At 36.2% G+C, this 19,836-nt stretch overlaps 1 protein-coding gene across 13 annotated transcripts; it reads left to right on the forward strand.

The window, feature by feature from the left end:
* The first annotated feature begins 1,837 nt into the window (after nucleotides 1-1,837).
* LOC104212433 (putative late blight resistance protein homolog R1A-3) lies at nucleotides 1,838-18,780 on the forward strand. Of its 13 annotated transcripts, XM_070174214.1 has the most exons (9): nucleotides 1,937-2,118; nucleotides 2,384-2,575; nucleotides 3,089-3,804; nucleotides 4,052-4,228; nucleotides 6,250-6,397; nucleotides 9,409-9,756; nucleotides 9,982-10,963; nucleotides 13,468-17,069; nucleotides 18,495-18,780. In XM_070174214.1, the coding sequence occupies exons 7-8, from the start codon at nucleotides 10,899-10,901 to the stop codon at nucleotides 17,030-17,032; spliced, it is 3,630 nt and encodes a 1,209-aa protein (XP_070030315.1). In that variant the 5' UTR covers nucleotides 1,937-2,118; nucleotides 2,384-2,575; nucleotides 3,089-3,804; nucleotides 4,052-4,228; nucleotides 6,250-6,397; nucleotides 9,409-9,756; nucleotides 9,982-10,898; the 3' UTR covers nucleotides 17,033-17,069; nucleotides 18,495-18,780. The 13 variants fall into 13 exon arrangements, with proteins under 13 accessions (XP_070030308.1, XP_070030319.1, XP_070030315.1 ...); XM_070174207.1 differs by lacking the exons at nucleotides 6,250-6,397; nucleotides 9,409-9,756 and adding an exon at nucleotides 1,838-1,920 and having other exon boundaries at nucleotides 2,017-2,118; XM_070174211.1 differs by lacking the exons at nucleotides 6,250-6,397; nucleotides 9,409-9,756 and having other exon boundaries at nucleotides 9,982-10,536; nucleotides 10,624-10,963.
* The last annotated feature ends 1,056 nt before the right edge of the window (nucleotides 18,781-19,836 follow it).

Below are 19,836 nucleotides of genomic sequence, written 5' to 3' on the forward strand. Positions count from 1 at the left end.
GTTGAAAATACCTAAACGAAGCTATATACAAAATTTGAGCAAGATTAGAAGTGATTTAGACTAGTTTCAGGTAAAAAAATCAGACCTAAAAATTCAACTGCGATATGTGTATATCACGTTGTATATCGTGTACATCAGTGTAATCACACACAAATTTTAAGGACGTCTGTGTATATCACTTTGTATATCATGTATACAACATAATTTGTTTATGGACCCGTGTATATCACTTTGTATATCGCATAGATAACACAAATATTCATGGATATACACAGATACACACGATATATATAAGATATCACTGATGTACATAGAGATATACATGGGATACAATAAGGAATACACATGTGGAGTCGTCTTGAACTTGAGTTTTCAATCTGAAACGTATTATACAAAGAAAGAAAATAAAATTTTAATATAATTTTTTGATATACACATTATTATTATTATGTTATACACTATGATATACAATAATATAATTATTAATGTGTTATATATATTTTGATATACAGATAAAAAATTAGAAAAATAATTTTTCGGATACTACTAAAGATAATGAAACCTAATTTCTAGGATGATGGTTGCTATGAGAGGAGATAGAAGATTTTAAATATTTTTTGCTATTTTTAAGAAAAATAATCTTAATGGGGCTTATTTTTAGGATAGTGGTTGAACCATTAGAAGAGAGAAATTAACTTTAGGCTATCATATGCCAAATCCTAAAACGTTGGCTTTTTTACGCTAATTGACACTGTGTTTGGATCATTGTTTCTCATCGTTTTATAATGTATTGTATTGTATCGTTTTGATGGATACAACGTTTGGATAGAATGTATCGTTTGCTATTGTTAAATAACATCTTTATTGTTTGGTTTGATTGTATTGTATTGTACTGTACTGCTAAGTTTACTAAAACACCCTCAATTATTTTAAATACGATGCTTGTTGAGAAAAAGTGTTATTAATAAGTTATGGAGAAGACAAGGTACGAATCTTGATTAAGCAGAAGAAATTGAATAGATATTTAGAAAAACAAAATTTCAACCAAATGTCACTACATAAATTATTTCAGATTTTTGGGATGTAAGCAAAGATAATGCTGTAGATATTATTGCCGTGTATATAAATGATACCTTTTTCAGCCAATTTTTTCTAGGCACTTATTATTTAGAGGAAAATTCCCTTAGCAACAATGGAATTAGTTAAGAAAAGAGATGAAAACTAATCTGTAAAAACTTTGTTGGAAAGAGACGAGGACTAGGGAAGTACGTTGTTGACTAGTTGCACGGCAGAAAGAAGATGGAGACGAAGTACTTATTAGTTTGGTGAATATGATATAAATTATAGGGTAAAGAGTAAAATTGAAATATAGAATAATAAGTGTAGACATAATTGGAAAGGAAAATACAGAACAATCCCACCAGACCGATTTGGTTGTTTCATAAAATGGGGGTTTTCACTGTTCTGGAACAATGGATTTAACAATACGATACAATTAGCTTTATATTAACAATCAAAACAAACATTGTATCTGGGGTAACAATACAACCGGAAACAACCATCCAAACAATACGTTAGTTGACATGCCACGCCAAATCCCCTTTTTTTTTTTAACTATACCTGGTATAAAATTTACACGAGGTGCTTTAACAAATATATATATATATATATATAACCAATAAAGCACACAGTGAACTCAGATGGCTATTTGTGTAAAAGATGTCTTTGTAAAATGGCCTATATTTTCTCTTATTTAGAGATGGTCCAGAGCTTTAACATATAACCAATAAAGCAGACAGTGAAACCAGATGGCCATTTGTGTAAAGATGTCTTTATAAAATGGCCTATATCATTCATCTGTAATTTTCAGAACTCGCCGACTCATTTTCGAACTTTCATCTGTTTATTAGTATGGCCAAGGTACAGTTCTCAAACTGTTTGTGAATATGCTTAACTGAAAGTTGTTAACATTATGTCAAAAACTTATTTGTTCCTTCTGTTTTTGTCTGATTACAGTTTAAGGATTTGCTGGAGCAGTTGAATAGTGATGATATTCAAACGCAGGCTTGTGGCTCCTTTCCTGATGATATATCCAAAGCTATTTCCAAGCTCAATCAGGTATATATATACAATAAACAGGCTCTTAAAGTTTTGTTTCAATATTTGAAGGCTGGATATTATTCTGATAAACACGTTTTTAAATTAAATTAGTTGATCAACATTTGGAGTAGTTTTAGTACAGTAGCTTTAACTTAGTTGGATTAAAATTTGGTGTGTCGTTGTCAACTTTTCAGACGCGAATTTTGTGATCTTTGTGAGCACTGAAGAGCTTATTCCCAAATATGACTATGGATTTCTGATGAATGATTTTCTGTACTCGCAGCCAAGTTTTCCCGGAGTGATCATAGGAGGAGTGGCCTTTAAAAGTGGCTGCACAGTAGGTGTTTGAGAGAATTTCTGTTTGAGTTGAAAGTGGAGTAAATGAATGAAACTGATGGCAAACTTGGCTGCGAGTACAGGATAGAAGATGATTTGGATATGATGATGAAGAGTAATCTGTGTGAAGATGTAAAGGGTGAGATTGATTAGAATCTTTATTCTTTCTTAGAATGAATTTTCACAGATATGGGCAAGAGAAGGAAACGGCTGATGTGAGTCCGTTAGTTTTGAGGGGCATAAGTGTTCCAATGGGCTAGCGGTACAGACTTTTTTTGGGACCGAATTCAAAAATAATTTTGGCCGTTTTCTCTTTTCTTAATCTTTATAAGTGGACTAGATTTGTCTTTTAAATTCTAGAATGTTGGTTTGAAGGTTTCTTTTGTAAATAGTCCTTTATTTTATATTTTTGTTTTTTGTTTTGGGGGGAGGGGGGGGAGGGGGGAGGGGTTTCAATTGTTACAAGTAGTATCTTGAACAGAGATATCAGACACAATTAGCAAACTGAAAGTTCGCCACTGCAATGTGTTCATTAAAGAATATTGTGTTACTTATATTGCATATTATAGTGTTTTCTGAAACTCTTACCCCGTTATGAATTAGTTATCACTTGTTGAGTCAGTGAACTCATTCCTTACTTTTATGTCTACAGATACAAGTGTTCATTCCTATACCGAGACTTGAGCTAGAGCCAGTGTACTTCAGTGCTGAGCCGTACGTTTCCTTCCATGGGTGATGCTGGTTCCACTTCCTCTTTTTCTGTTGTTATGTTTCAGTTACACAGTTATTGAAAACTCTTAGTTGTATTGATCCGCGGACCTTTTGGGTGGTTGTAACTTTGTAATGCGGTAGACTGTGTTAAAACAATAAAAGGGAAAAAAAGAGACACTGTTATATATATTTTGCTAGTCTAGCATCTTGCTTATTACGCGTGAAATGAATGATGTGAATCTTGGGACTGTTGAGTGATGTAGTTTGGATGATATGAGACAGGTACAAAGATGGAATTTGTCTCAGTTACAGGGAAGATTTTGTCGAAATTTTTAAAGATTCGAACGCTTGCTATGATGGGTGAAGCCCTCTTATGCGCACAACCGCTGTTGAGTCGTGACAATACAGAATAGAATCTACCCGAGCCTAATACTGAGGCTAATAAGGCCAGTCAGCAATTGGTTGTTTTACAGTTCTTTCTGGAAAATATTCATCAGATTATTTTCTAAATTAACGGCTTAAGAGTAACGAAAGCTATGATCTGGAAAGACACCTTGAATGCAAGAAGGATTTGACAGGCATCTGTTCAGACAATCTGCTAGTTCTACACTGTTTAACCCTGTTAAACTTAATTGGTTTATGGCATATCTAAAAGAAGTAAGTAGAATATTCATTTGAGTTAAACATATGGTTTTGTCCTTTGAATTTTAATGCGCTTGCCTCTCTGTTTAGTACACAATTATTGATCCTGCTGGTACTGGCAACTAATAATAGCCATTTACATTAAATGTTAGCCTCAATAGACTATTAAAACTCAAATAGATAAGAACTGTAACGAAATAGCAGAAAGTTGAGAGACCTGTTAGAGATTTGTTCCACTCACATGGTATGCTTTTCATGGCAGAGAACTTATTGGCTGAATGGCAACTGGAGCACGTCGTCTACTCGCTCATACGATCTTCTAAGACCATCCAATCTCTGGCATATTGGTGGGAGAAGATGTGGGAGGTACCTTCAGTCGACTCCAACCTTTGCAAATGCTCTTCTGCACTTGCAATAAGAGGATGAGATAATGTAGTAGGTAAACTCATGGAACGAACAAGGCTGGTGATTTTTATATTTTCCACTGAAGCTAAAAAAATTTCCTTCTACTGTTTAAAGCCTATCAAGGATGATGATGATTTCTTGGCTTTGGTTTAGATACACTTAGTTAAGAATCTTTCTTTTTAATAATGAAATCCAAATTAGGTGCCTCTGTTACAGATTCAATTGAATCTTCTAATGCACAAAGAAGTCCTAAGACTGAGACATGATTATTGATTGAGCAGCTATTTAGGTTAATTTTTCTATTAAAGTATAATATATAATATAAAATGAGAAAATTCTTATTTTAGTCGTTGAGTTAATATGTGTTTCTTGTTTTGATCCTAATATTATTCCACTCAGCTTTTTCTGATCTTTGATTAAATCAAATGTGTGATTTTTGTTAATATTATTTTCTTAAAGTAAAATATGCTAAACACTCTTATAATATGATTCAATTGCAAATACACCACTTGCATTTTACAATCAAACTCTTACACCCTCTATAATATGAGATGTCACAGAAGTATTAGCTTTGATATTGTAACTAAGTATATTAAAGTAAAATTAAAATTTCAATTAACAAGTTGTTACACAATTAATTTTGTGAAATTTAAAAAGGATAAATATTTTCTGAAACATATATCTTTCAAACTTCTTAAATAGGAAATAACCACATATTAACAGTAATATTTTTTTTTAAAACATGGAAGCTATTGTAATATTTTATTATATATGAATTCCAGAGTTTATTTTGTTTGATTATTTATTTTTCTGTTTTTAAATATTTTTTATTAGAAAAATGGAGATAACATTATTATCATTATATTTGTGAGAGATATCTATAGTATAGAGATGTATTTGTTTGATTTAAAATAAGTGAAAATATCTAATGCCTCATTTGTTTTTTTTTTTAAGATTAAGACGTCTGAATCTGAATACATATCTGAAATTCAAGATGTGTATTAATATTAAGACATCTGAATCTGAATACACATCTGAATATATTAAGATGTGTATTAAGATCTGAATGGAAATAATTAAGACTGTTTGATTTTTAACATCTGAATGAATAAAATTTATCTTTATTTGAAAATTAATAAGCATAAAATTCAAATGAAATACTAACTAATATAATATTTTATCAATAAAATATATAGTTTTTAAAAATATGATAGTTGTTGGTGGTGATGGCTAATGGGTGAATGCCGACTAGATGCGGTGGTTGGTGGTAGTTTTGGTTGATGATGGTGGTTCATGCTAGTAGCTAGTAGTGATTGGTAGTGGCAGCGATTATGATTGAGGATGGTGATGGTGGGTGGTGATAGTTAATAATGTCGGGTGGTAGTAGTAGCTGTGATTGAGGGAGGTGGTGGGTGGGTGGTGGTAGGTTATAATGATTAGCAGTGCCGGTTGTGGTTGTTGATGGTGATGGGGTGGTCAGTTTGTGGTAGTTGAGGTGGATGAGTATTGATTGTGGGTGAGAATGATGGTGGTCAGAGTGGTGGGGATAGTAGGTGGTGATGGTCGATAATGGAGGCTATGATTGAGGATGATGGTGGTGGTGGTGGTGGCGGCGGCGTCATGGTGGTAGTTAATAATGGTAGGCGGTGGCGGAAGTTAATGATGAATATGTGATAACATCTTAATGAAATTAAGTCTTTGTTATAGATCTTAATCATACAGACCTGTTCAGACCCACTAAGTGGTTGTGAAGTAAAAAAACAAACACACTTAATGATTAAGATCTGAATAATTAAGATTCAGACTTTAAAAACAAACGCACTTAATGTCTGAGATCTGAATGATTAAGATGCAGACCTCCATTAAGTAGTGCAAACAAATGAGGCCTAAACCACTTCTCTAAACCTTAAGTCTTAAATAGGAAATAAACACTTATTTAAACATCAACCAAAATAAGTATTTGATTTAAAATTCAGAGTTTATCAGTATATAATTTTTGCTTAAAAAGAAACTGGAAAAACAAAAAATAAGAGAAGCTCCTCTTTCACTGGCCAGAAATAATTGTAGTGGCAAAACTCAGGTGTGATTTTTCAATGCTTTCTTGGAATGCAGAACTCCATTTGTGAGTTCAATTGAGCTTGAGCCATTAAAGTATCGAGAACGAAGAAGCAGTAATACAACAGTGGTAACAGCAGCACCTAAGGCGAGATTATTGATTCTTTTCAAGTCTAATGCTCCAAATAGTAGTAGTAACATAATGCAATTTGTGTGGTGGCATAAGTTAGAGCACCTTAGAAAGCCATTTTTATTCTACCAACTTAAATTTTGAAAAATTAACAGATGATGCCAACTTGTTCAGCTGTATTTCACTGTAGTCTGTATATGATTATTGTTCTTGTTTAAGAGAATCCCTACCTACTGGACTGACTTTTCCCAGGAGACTATGTCTTCAATTTCAAAATCAATAAAATAAGGGCGAGTGGGCAATTTTATATGCGCTTCATACTTGGTCCTAGGAGTTTTTTTTTAACACTAGAGAAATGGTTGACAATTCGGGCTTTTGGAGTACTCATTCAAACAACAACAACAACAACAACAACAACAACGACCCAGTATAATCCCACAAGTGGGGTCTGGGGAGGGTAATATGTACGCAGACCTTACCCCTACCCCGAAGGGTAGAGAGGCTGTTTCCAGGAGACCCTCGGCTCAAAAAAGCAACAGGAGCCGATATATTAGTACCATAAAAATGCATAATAAAATACCAGCAATATAAGAGATATGAAATACAGAATACAAATACGAAATAGATGGTTGGTATAGTACAATTAACAGGTAAAGCCCTGCATCAATAGACGACCAATGACATTCTTAGTCTAACTCCTAACTGGCTAGTCTCAATCTATTGTGCTGTAGAAATATTCACAAGTTTCCCCTAACCTACAACCTTAATGCTCGACCTCCACAATTCCCTGTCAAGGGCCATGTCCTCAGTAATCCTAAGTCGCGCCATGTCCTGTCTGATCACCTCTCCCCAATACTTCTTAGGTCGCCCTCTACCTCTCCGCGTGCCCACTACAGCCAGTCGCTCACACCTCCTCACCGGTGCATCAGTGCTCCTCCTCTGAATGTGCCCGAACCATCTGAGTCTTACTTCCCGCATCTTGTCCTCCATGGGGGCCACGCCCACCTTCTCTCGAATATCTTCATTCCTAATCTTATCCATCCTTGTATGCCCGCACATCCACCTCAACATCCTCATCTCTGCTACTTTCATCTTCTGGATGTGTGAGTTCTTTACCGGCCAACATTCAGTTCCATATAACATGGCAGGCCGAACCACTGCTCTATAAAACTTACCTTTTAGTAACGGTGACACTTTCTTGTCACACAAGACTCCCGACGCTAACCTCCACTTCATCCACCCCACCCCTATACGGTGTGTGACATCCTCGTCAATCTCCCCGATCCCCTGAATAACCGATCCAAGGTACTTGAAACTACCCCTCTTGGGAATGACTTGAGAGTCAAGCCTCACTTCAACTCCCGCTTCCGTCGGCTCAACTCCAAATTTGCACTCGAGGTATTCCGTCTTCGTCCTGCTCAACTTGAAACCTTTAGACTCAAGAGCATGTCTCCAAATCTCTAGCCTCTCGTTGACGCCGCCTCGTGTCTCGTCAATTAGAATAATGTCATCAGCAAATAGCATGCACCATGGCACCTCCCCTTGAATATGATGAGTCAGTGCATCCATCACCAGGGCAAATAGGAATGGGCTGAGCGCAGACCCTTGGTGCAACCCCGTAATAACTGGAAAGTGTTCAGAGTCGCCTCCTACTGTCCTAACCCGAGTCTTAGCTCCAGCATACATGTCTTTAATCACCCTAATATAGTCAACCGGGACCCCTTTATCCTCAAAGCATCTCCATAAGACCTCCATAGGAACCCTATCGTACGCTTTCTCCAGATCAATAAACACCATGTGGAGATCCTTCTTCCTATCCCTGTACTGTTCCACCATCCTCCTAATAAGGTGGATAGCTTCTGTGGATCGCCCCGGCATGAACCCGAACTGGTTGTCTGAAATAGACACCGTCCTTCGCACTCTCATTTCTACCACTCTCTCCCAAACTTTCATGGTATGACTTAGTAATTTGATGCCCCTATAGTTGTTACAGCTCTGGACATCACCTTTGTTCTTATACAACGGGACCATTGTACTCCACCTCCACTCTTCAGGCATCCTATTAGTCTTGAATATAACACTAAACAATGCAGTAAGCCATTCCAAGCCTGCTCTACCCACACACCTCCACAGTTCAACCGGAATTTCGTCTGGCCCGGTAGCTCTGCCCCTTCTCATCTTACGCATTGCCTCCATGACTTCATCGATCTCAATGTCCCTACAATTACTTACTTCATGGTGACTGTCGGCATTCCTCGATTCCCCAAGTATAATATCCTGATCCCCTTCTTCACTTAGAAGTTTATGAAAGTAGGTCTGCCACCTCCTCTTAATCTGGTCATCTCCCATCAAAACTTTGCCGTCATCATCTTTTATGCACCTCACTTGGTCCAGATCCCGAGTTGTCCTCTCTCTCGCCTTAGCGAGTCGGAATAACTTCTTCTCCCCACCTTTGTTCCTTAGTTCCTCATACAGACGAGCAAAAGCTGTCGTCTTAGCCTCCGTCACTGCCATCTTCGCCTCCTTCCTAGCTACCTTATACCTTTGACTGTTCGCTCTCTTCTCCTCCTCGTCAGTGCTCCCTACTAACCGCAGGTAAGCCGCCTTCTTTGCTTCCACTTTACCTTGGACAACTGCATTCCACCACCAATCTCCTTTGTGGCCACCATTGTGGCCCGTAGATATCCCTAACACCTCTCTCGCCGCCTTTCTTATACAGTCCGCTGTCGTCGACCACATTGTGTTTGCGTCCCCACTACTTCTCCAAGCTCCCATTGCCGATAACCTTCCTTCCCACTCCTTAACTTCTCTAAGCCTTGACCTTCATACTTTCTTCAATTTACTTACTGCATTTCTAATCTGCAAAAAAAAAAAAAAAAAAAAAAAAAATTCTGCAAAGCCAGTTAGACAATATGTATCAAGATCTTCGCGGTCTTATCAAATTTATTGAAAACGAAGTCATAAAACCCGGGTTTTGACTGTTTTTACACACATCCTTAGGAAGGAATTGACATATCTGTTACCACTAGTTCGCAGTGCCCATACATGGATCCACGTGGATGAGGATAGTGATGTACGAGATTTTTTGAATCGTATCCAGATTTTAATCACAAACGCAGGTCAGGACCGTCACTTGCTTTGTGATATTGGAAGCTCTGAACAGGATCGTGTTACTCATGACACACTTCAAGAGATTTACCTTCTCAAGCCAGACATGATTTTATTTCTAAGACTGCTTCCCAAGCTCGTCCGAGCATTTGGTTTTGTTCCATCTGCTGATGACAATCTAGAGTTTTTGCTAAACTACAAGGCAGATTTTGTTGCTCCTGTGAAGGAAAAAATTGAAATTTTCAAAGGAAATCTGAAAATTCTGAAAGGTTTTCCCGTCATGCTAAACAACTCTAATTTTCAGTCTAACGAGTTCAATAATCTCTTCTGTGATCTTTTTACAGTTGTGGTAGAAAAAGTATCATATTATATCACTTTACTTTGTCTGGCAGATGAATTGGATGAGGATATGGCTGATTGCATTAGTTTTATGATGATAGATCTGCTACAGAGCATACAACATGCTAAATCAGATATCCGTTCTTATGTTGCAGGCTTGAAACTTTTACACACAACTATAGAGTTCACTAGGGAATTGGATGTCTTGTTCATTTCATCCTAGAAGCACCAATGACTAAGCTCAATTCCTGGTCCTATCTACCTGTCTACAACGATGTTGTTCAAAAACTCCAAATTTCGCTCAGGTTACTGCTGATATATATCTTATGCTGTGGTATCCATAATGAAAGCTTGACAATATTTGATCTTGTAGTCAATGAGTTTTGGTCATTCATTAACTCATTAGACAACCGAGAAATAAATGAAGATTTGGGCAAAGAATTTGATCTTGCTATATCCCATTTGGTGCAAAAGATGGAGCCTATGGCCTCAAAGATCTTAAAGGGTACTATCGAGAAACAAAAGCCAACATTGCCCTTTTCCCAGATTGATAGTTTGGGATGTATAGATTTGGTATCACAGAATTTGCTGAGATTGTTGAATCATAGTATTTATTTAATTGCTCAGACAGAATATTGGATTGAATTTGTACTGGCTGAGATTAAAATTTTCAAACTCGAAAATAATGTTGACCAACAAGGAGAACGTAAGTAAGTGTTAGATGTTTGCAATCATATGACCAATTTATTTGTCAAATTTGAGCTTGTTGAAAACTTCTTGGTTGATCTTTCTTACAGATGGAAAAATCATGTAGACAATGTCATTGCAGAAATTAAGCTTTTCAAGGACATTGTTGAATTTGTGCATATCTTCATGGAAAATAAGGATGTCCCAAGTGATCGTCAAACATCAAAACCTAGCACTCCAATCATTGATGAAGCAGTTGTAGGCTTGGAGGACCAGATAGAAATATTAATGGCACGGGTAATTGGTGGAGGGCCCGAGCTTAATACCATTCCTGTCATTGGCATGCCAGGAATTGGCAAGACAACACTCGCCAAAAGAATTTACAATGACAGAAGAACTTCAGATCACTTTGATATTCGAGCATGGTGTTCTGTTTCTTCTAGACATACGGTGAGTGAATTGGCCCTAGATATTTTTATTTCTATCATTGATTTGAGCAATTATACTTACAAGTTAAAGGGAGGGAAGGAGCTAGATTATCCTTATATTTTACGCAGACAGTTACATAGAGGAATATATCTCATCGTTTTAGATGAAGTGTGGGATTCTGATATATTTGATGAGTTGCACAGGTGTTTCCCAGATAATAATAATGGAAGCAGAATCCTTGTTACCAGCGGCCGAAAATATGAGGATCCATTGTTTGATGAACCTCTTTTGGTTCGCTTGTTGACTCCGGATGAAAGTTGGGAGCTATTACAAGTGAAGTTTAATCACCTTATGTTAGGATCGAAATAATATGGTGCATGCGGAAACTAACAATACAAAGTTTGGTGGACGATAAATAAGATGACAAAGGAAAAATATACTAAACTAAGCATAATAGTTTATAATAATTTGGTCAATTGATCTACATATGATAAAACTAATATAAAAGAAGAATAACTATCGAGAGAAAAATCTCCCCCTAAACAAAACTCTTTAATGACTACATTGTTGATATTTTTGTGTTCTTGTTAGAAGCAGAAATCCTTAATTTATAGATGTGTAAAATTTGTCTTCCAAGAAAAGGATTAAACATATTAAAGAGATTTAATCCTTTTAGGAGTCTTTTTCCATTCCTTCAAGAAAGAGAGTCCTAATAAATTAGAAAATCAAGGCAAAATCCTAACACTTTAGTTTCTATACTTAAGAAGAATTTCGCGAACCCCCAATTCCAAATGAGAACGTACTGTCCTGCTGAAGTTGGGAAGGAAATTGCCGGAAATTGTCGAGGACTACCTCTGGCCATTGTTTTGGTAGCTGGGTTTCTTGTCAATTTAGAGGACAACAACAATTGGCTCACCATTACAAAGAGGCATAGAAAAGGCTCTATATTTTACTACGCTAAAAAGCTATATATTTTACTACGCTAAAAGGTTCTATATTTTACTACGCTAAAAGGCCACTATTCTTTAAGTAAATAAATAATCTAAACTAAATAAAAACAACAAACATATAAACATAACATTCACGAAATTACATATAAAACAGTAAAAGATACTTATGAACAATTTTATTAACAATAAAAATTATTTCTCAACTTTTAACTATTTTTTTAAAACACTAATAATTTAATCCGGGTAAAAATAACATACAACACAAATCAACGTGGAAACACATTCAAGAAAACAAATATCCATATGGTCTACGAGTTTTGACATAAACTAAATCGGAATACCCCGATTTATATTTTTTGAAATGTCGGAAATTTAAAATTTTGAGCCCGAAAAAAGGAATCCACAACAATCGAACGCTTATTGGATTGTATGCGGGACCTACACTCTTTTGTGTGATGGGTGGGACCCAAGGATTTTTTTTAAAATCGGAGGGGGGGGGGGACCGCAGAAAGTTTTTTTTTTTTAAGTTTGAACCAGTGGTTCTGTCGTGGGGAAGAAGACGAGTTTATATTTTTTTATAGGAAAACGCAGTATAATACTACGTTTTCCTAAAACGTAGTACTATACTGCTTTTTCTTATTAAAAACGGTTTATTTCCTAAAACGCAGTCTTATACTACGTTTTATATTAACGGCTAACTTTACGTTAAACTAAAACGCAGTATAATACTGTGTTTTATTTAGAAATGCAATTTTTTTTTAACTGTATAAACGTATTTTGAGTCCAAAATACTATTATTTTTGTTTCGGACTCCGCATAAGATACGCAAGTGGATAATGTTTGTTTAATGAAGTGTTGTGTTATATTCTAATACTAACATAAGTAGACTATAATATAAAATTATGTACAAACAACCGCGACTAAGACAGATATGTTTTATTCTTAAAAGTCAATTCCCATGTCTGAATTCTTCAAATTTGGTATAATTAAGTATAAATATAATTAAAAGTAAAAAATTCCTCAATAGAAAAATATTGACGTTTTTTATCATCAACTTGTACAATAAATGATTTCGTGATCATCTCGAATACAGCTTAGTCAAAGCAATCTCTCAGTCTCTAATCCAGCTCATAATTTTATTTTGTCACACAAAAATTACAATACTCTGACCAATATAACAGAAAAGTCAACATAACCTTTTGTTGACTAACATGGACTACTTTTTTGCATCAGCACATCCACATCAGAAAAGTCAATATAATGTTTTCTGTTAATTTTTGTAGCAGTCACTTTCGCGGACTAAACACATACATTTACATTAATGGAAATGTTAAATGTGAGCAAAAGGTAGAGAAATTGCTGATCAATCTTGACTCTTGACCTTCTACTTCCTTCCGTTTGTTTATTTCTGATCTGCAAAGCCATGGACTTGGAATCTAATATTGGCGATCTTATCGAATTTATTAAAAACGAAGTTATAACCGAAAGGTCGCCCCTTCATGATCATGATCATGATCATGATCATATAGTGACGCTTTACAAGGAATTAATATTTCTGTTTCTACTTGTTCGCAGTGCCCCTTCATGGATCAGCGTGGATGAGGATAATGAGTTGAGAGATCTTTTGGATCGTATCCAGAGTTTGATCACAAAGGCAAGACGGGACCTTCATTTGACTTGTGATATTGGAACATCTGAACTGGAACGTGTTGCTTTTGACCTACTTAAAGAGATTTGGCTTCTCAAGCCAGACATTGTTTTAGTCCTTAGACTTCTGCCCAAGCTAAGATATCCTAGATACACGATTCGAGTCCTGGCTGGGTGCATCGAATCTCTCGTTTTCAATCTAGAGTTTTTGCTGAAGTCCAGGGCAGATTTTGTTGCTCCTGTGAAGGAAAAACTTGAACTTGTCAAAGGAAATCTAGAGTATCTATACCGTTTTGTTTCCTTCATACTTAAGAACTGTATTCGTGAGTCCAACGACATCAACAATTTCTGCAATTGTGTCGCAGGTGCAATAAAAGAAACAGCAAGTTGTATCTCTTCACTTTGTTTGGCAGAGGATTCAGATGATGATTGCATTAGTTTAATCCTTGTAGATCTACTACAGAGCATTAACCCTGCTAAATCCGATATCCTTTGTGTTTATATTGAAGCCCTAAAAGTCTTACCCTCATTTCTAAGCTTCAGTAGGGAATTGGATGACTTTGCAGCGGACTTTGTTAATTTCATCCTACAAGCGCCGATAACAGAGCTCAATTCTCGGCCTTATCTTCTGGTCTACAAAGATCGTATTCAAAAACTCCAAAATTTGCTCAGGTCACTGCTAGTATATATCTTATGCAATGAAGTTCAAAAAGAAAGCTTGATAATCTTTGATCTTGTTGTCAATGAGTTTTGGTCGTTCATTAACTCATTGGACAACCGAGAAATGGATGAAGATTTGGGCAAAGAATTTGATCTTGCTATATCCCATTTGGTGCAAAAGATGGAGCCCGCGGCATCAAAGATTTTGCAGTATATTATCGAGGTAAAAAGGCCAATTGGATTGCGCTTTTCCCAGATTGATAGTTTGGGATGTATAGATTTGGTATCGCAGAATTTGCTGAGATTGTTGGATCCTAGTATTGATTCAATTGCTCTACCAGATCAGATTGAAGTTGTACTGGCTGAGATTAAAATCTTCAAACCTTTTCTCGAAAATAATGTTGACCAACAAGGAGAGCGTAAGGAAGTGTTAGATGTTTGCAATCATATGACCAACTTATTTATCAAATTTGAGTATGTTGTTGATAGCTTATTGGTTAATCGTTATTCCACACGGAACAATCATGTAGACTATGTCATTGCAGAAATTAAGCTTTTCAAGGACGTTGTTGAATTTGTGCATGTCTTCATGGAAAATAAGGATGTCCCAAATGATTGTCAAACATCAAAACCTAGCACTCCAATCATTGATGAAGCAGTTGTAGGCTTGGAGGACCAGATAGAAATATTAATGGCACGGGTAATTGGTGGAGGGGCCGAGTTTAATACCATTCCTGTCATTGGCATGCCAGGGATTGGTAAGACAACACTCGCCAAAAGAATTTACAATGACAGAAGAACTTCAGATCACTTTGATATTCGAGCATGGTGTTCTGTTTCTCCTAGACATACGGTGAGTGAATTGGCCCAAGATATTTTAATTTCTATCGTTGATCTGAGCAATGACATTTACAAGAAGGAGCTAGATTATCTTGATATTTTACGCAGACAGTTATATGGAAGAAGATACCTCATCGTTTTAGATGAAGTGTGGGATTCTTATATATTTCATGAGTTGCACAGGTGTTTTCCAGATAATCATAATGGAAGCAGAATTCTTGTTACCAGCGGCCGAAAATATGAGGATCCATTGTTTGATGAACCTCTTTTGGTTCGCTTGTTGACTCCGGAAGAGAGTTGGGAGCTATTACAAGTGAAGTATAATCACCTTCGCTTCTGTACGCAAAAAGAATTTCGCAAACCCCCAATTCCAAATGAGAACTGTCCTGCTGAAGTTGGGAAGGAAATTGCCATAAAATGTCAAGGGCTACCTCTGGCCATTGTTTTGGTAGCTGGGTTTCTTGTCAATTTAGAGGACAACAACAATTGGCTAACCATAACTGAAGAGGTATTTAGTTCAGAAACTAATCGTGATGTAGGAGACTGCAATGAAATAATAGAATTGAGCTACAAAAATATGCCTGGTTATCTAAGACAATGTTTTCTATATTTTGCGGCATTACCAATGAGTACAGAAATTTCAGTTTCAAAACTAACATGGTTATGGGTTAGTGAAGGATTTTTACGGAGAGATGAGGTGAAGAAACCAGAGGATGTAGCAGAAGATTACCTGAATGATCTTATTGGGAGGAGCCTTGTAATGGAGGCCAGAAGAAGTTCAAAGGGCGGGCTGAAATCATGTCGCATTCATGATTATCTATATCATTTCTGTCGAGACAAATCTAAAGCCGAAAAGTTCTTGCCAGTGGCATCGCGGTTTGAATTTTTCTTTCTGGGTAACGAATCGTGGCGTAAAGATTTATTTCTGGATAACGAATCATGGCGTAAAGATTTATTTCTGAATATATCCCTTACCCGCACAATGATATATTCTTCTGAACCCGGTTGGCACCGCTCCTGGCCAAGTCCTCTTCCCGAAGGTCTATTTCCGCGCGTCGATGATCTTGTTAGAGTGTTGGACTTGGGGTGCATCAACATTGGCAATATCTTTCCAACCCAAATAAAATGGCTTGTGCATTTGAGATTTTTGTCACTTCAAGGTGACATCACGGTCATGCCCTCTTGGATTTCCAAGCTCTGGAACTTAGAAACTTTCCTAGTGAAAGGAACAAAAGGTGAGGTAGCATTACCAGATACATTTTTCAGTATGAAGAGGCTGAGGCATGCTCATATAGATAACTGTACCTTCTCAGATTCCAACTTGTCACAATTGGATTGTTTGCAGACCTTATCCACCCCATCTCTTTCTTATGACAAAGGGAACATAATGAGAAGTTTTCCTTTCCTTCAAAAACTAAAATGCATATTTTTGGAATCTTGGGATCATTCTGAGAAGCTGGGAAGCTCTTGCAATCGATTTCCAGTTTTGGATTTCTTGAATCAGCTTGAATCGCTCAATGTGATTTATCAAGGCGGAGTGCTTCAGCCTTGTGAATTTAACTTCCCCTCAAACCTTAAGAAATTGACCTTATCAAAGTTTCAGCTGCCATGGATTGAAATTTCTGCAATTGCAGCATTACCAAACCTTGAAATTTTGAAACTGCTTTCAAAAGCTTTTGAGGGAGAAGAATGGAATGCGAGTGATGAGGAATTTCCAAAACTCAAATACTTGAAATTGGGAAATCTGAACATTACGCATTGGAATATATCAGATGATGCCTTCCCATCTCTTGAGCATATAGTGTTGCAAACATGCAAGCAGCTCATTGAGATTCCTTCTGAGTTTGGTGATAGTTGTTCCCTGCAAAAGATTGAGGTGATCTTGTGTGGAGACTCTGTTTCTCAATCAGTCAGAAAAATTGAGGAAATTCAGTGTGAAGAGATGGCAAACAGCAAGTTCAAGGTCATCATTCAGAACCCAAACAGGGACTGAAGAAAACGAATCTCGTCTTCAATCTCCACGCTCACTTGTAAGTAAATTTGAGATACAATTTTTATTCTAGGCTAGTATTACTGTTCTCTATGTATATGTGTGTGCGCGCACGCGCAAGAATACATGACTTTTTGTCCTCTTAAATTCGTAGAATCAAGTCTCCTACTGTCGTTAAATCTGGACGATTTTCAGTTCGATCAAAAAATTCTGGACGATTTTAGCCTGAATTGACTTCCTTTTGGTTTCTCTTTGCTATTTTGTTTTCTCATTTACAGCTTTGTTGAAATCTCCTCTGCCCCTTCCCATTCCAACCTGCCCAGGTGTACATGATGATTGAAGTATACTGTTTATACAGAGAGATTATAAATGACCTAATCTTAAGTAAATATTAGTAAAAGAAAATAATTTAGGCTGACAAAATGAAAAAGTAGCTAGTGAGTTGGGTTTTATGTCATTTAAGTAAGCTTTTATATGTCACTAAATGCAGTACTTTTTCTGCTAAACCAAGGGATATTTTTTTTTTTTTTTTTATTCAAGTATGACCTAGTGACATAAACTTGTGTAAATATGTATTTAGAACAGACAATTCTCAAATGGGGGTACTAGTATCACCTCAAAATTTGTACAGCAAATGTTTTCATATCATCAGTCATTTTTTTTTTTTTTTTGAAACAACAAGAAAGAAAAATTTGAAAATTGTACTGTACATCTTCTTCAAGTAGAGAGCTTCCATATCAAAATGGATGATATGGTCTGGTTACGATGATTTGTTGATTTCAATCTTGAAGCTTTTTAGATATTCTGTCGTAATTCACATATCAGTTGTGGATGGGTGATTTAGTCTCTATATGGTTTTGGGTAACCCTCACGAGCTATCTTTCTGGTTTATCATGGTATCAAGAGCGAGACTCATTCCAGTTCTTGGTTTACACGATGTTGAGCTCCTATATTATGTTGTCTACACTCCAGTTGGCAGACCTAGGGTGCCGGGGGTGTCAGAATTCCCACATTGGTTATGGATGGGTGATTTGGTCTTTTTATATAATTTTAGGCACTCACTTCATGAGCTAGCTTTTATTGGCCCAAGGTTCATTTCTTATCAGGTTCTATTCAGTCGGTCATCTCAAGTAACTTTTGAGTAAAACAATTATCTTCGAATAATGTGATAGCTGATTTATTTATGTAACTTATAAAGGTCCTATATGAAAGTGTTTTTGCATGATAGTATCTTTTTTTCCTGTTGGTCCTTCTAGATCTGAGATTACAGATTCTTGATTGGCTATTCTTGGAAGTTGCATAAACATATCCTATAAATCTTAGTTATTTTGACCTGATTTCAGTCTTTGGACTGGCTATTCTTGGAAGTTGCATATTATGGCGTTTTCCGAAACCCCTATTCCATTATGAATTAGTTGTCACTTGTTTGAGTCAAGGAACTCATTCCTTACTTTTATGTCTACAGATGCAAGTGTTGATTCCGATCCGCAGACTTGAGCCAGGGTACTTTAGTGATGAGCCGCAGGTTTCCTTCAATGAGTAATGCTGGTTCCACTTCTTTTTTCTCTATTGTTATGTTTCAGTTTGACACTTATTGAAAACTCTTTGTTGTATTTATCCATGAACCATATAGGTGGTTGTAGTTATGTAATGCGATAGACTGTGTTAGTCTTCAGGAAAAAAAAAAGTATTAACACAGTTATATATATATTTTGCTAGTCTACCATCTTGCTTATTCCGTGTGAAATGAATGACGGTGACTCTTGGGATTATTAAGTGCTGTAATTTGGATGATATGAGACAGGTACAAAAATGATGCTTAGTTTTAGGGGAAATTTTGCCGAATTTTCGAAGACTCAGAGACTTGCTATGATGGGTGAAAATTGGTTTTTTACTGACCTATAGTCGGGTTTTCAACGACACACTTAAACTTTGCGAGGGGCCTATTACCCCTGAACTATTTCAAAATGAAATAAATGTACCCTTAAAATGTCACAAGTATATCTATGTTATGTGGTGGAGTACACGCCCATCAATGCTTTATACCACTAAAATTATTTTTTTATTTTATTTTTTTCAATCTTCTCAGAGGATAGTATAAAAATAAAAAATAGAATCGTTGTCGTCGCTGGAGAGAAAACCGTCGCTAATGGTTTTGATACTCTCAAGGCTCGGAGTTGTCAAAAAGGGATGTTGTTGGGTCTTTGTTGTTGCTGGAAAAGGGGATGTAAGTGTAAAAATGAAAGTGGGATAATTTTGAAAAATTGGGTTTGGAGAAAAGGTGAAAATGGTGAATTAAAGATGAAGATTGACACAAAATATAATTTTGGGAATTGGGTTTGGTAAATCGTACAAGTTGTTCCACTCCTCAAGAAATCCCCTAATTTCAAAATTCTTGTAATTTTACCGTCCCAATCGAGAGAACCAATGGTACGCAGACCTTCGGCAAACTTGCAGCAAGCTTTAATGGACTTTGATAATCTCCGAGCAACATGACCAATTAAAGAAAAGGGCTGGATTTCACAACAAATAGAAATAAATTAAAGGAATATTGTTTTAAGTTATAATGATAATTATTAATTAATTATATAACCTTTAATTATAAATTATAATATGAATTATAAAATATAACTAAAGTTAAAGTATCCAATTATAAAATAACACATGAAGACATTAGTAAATTTTTAAGGCAGTTTTATGCTCTCATACGCCTCCAAGAAAGTGAACACACTTTCTGCATTGCATCATCTCTCAAGGAAATATTTGTTCCACTTTAAAATAGTTCGAGGGGATAAGTGCTTAGTTGG

The sequence above is a fragment of the Nicotiana sylvestris genome, chromosome 5 (assembly GCF_000393655.2).
Source record: "Nicotiana sylvestris chromosome 5, ASM39365v2, whole genome shotgun sequence".
Lineage (NCBI taxonomy): Eukaryota > Viridiplantae > Streptophyta > Magnoliopsida > Solanales > Solanaceae > Nicotiana > Nicotiana sylvestris.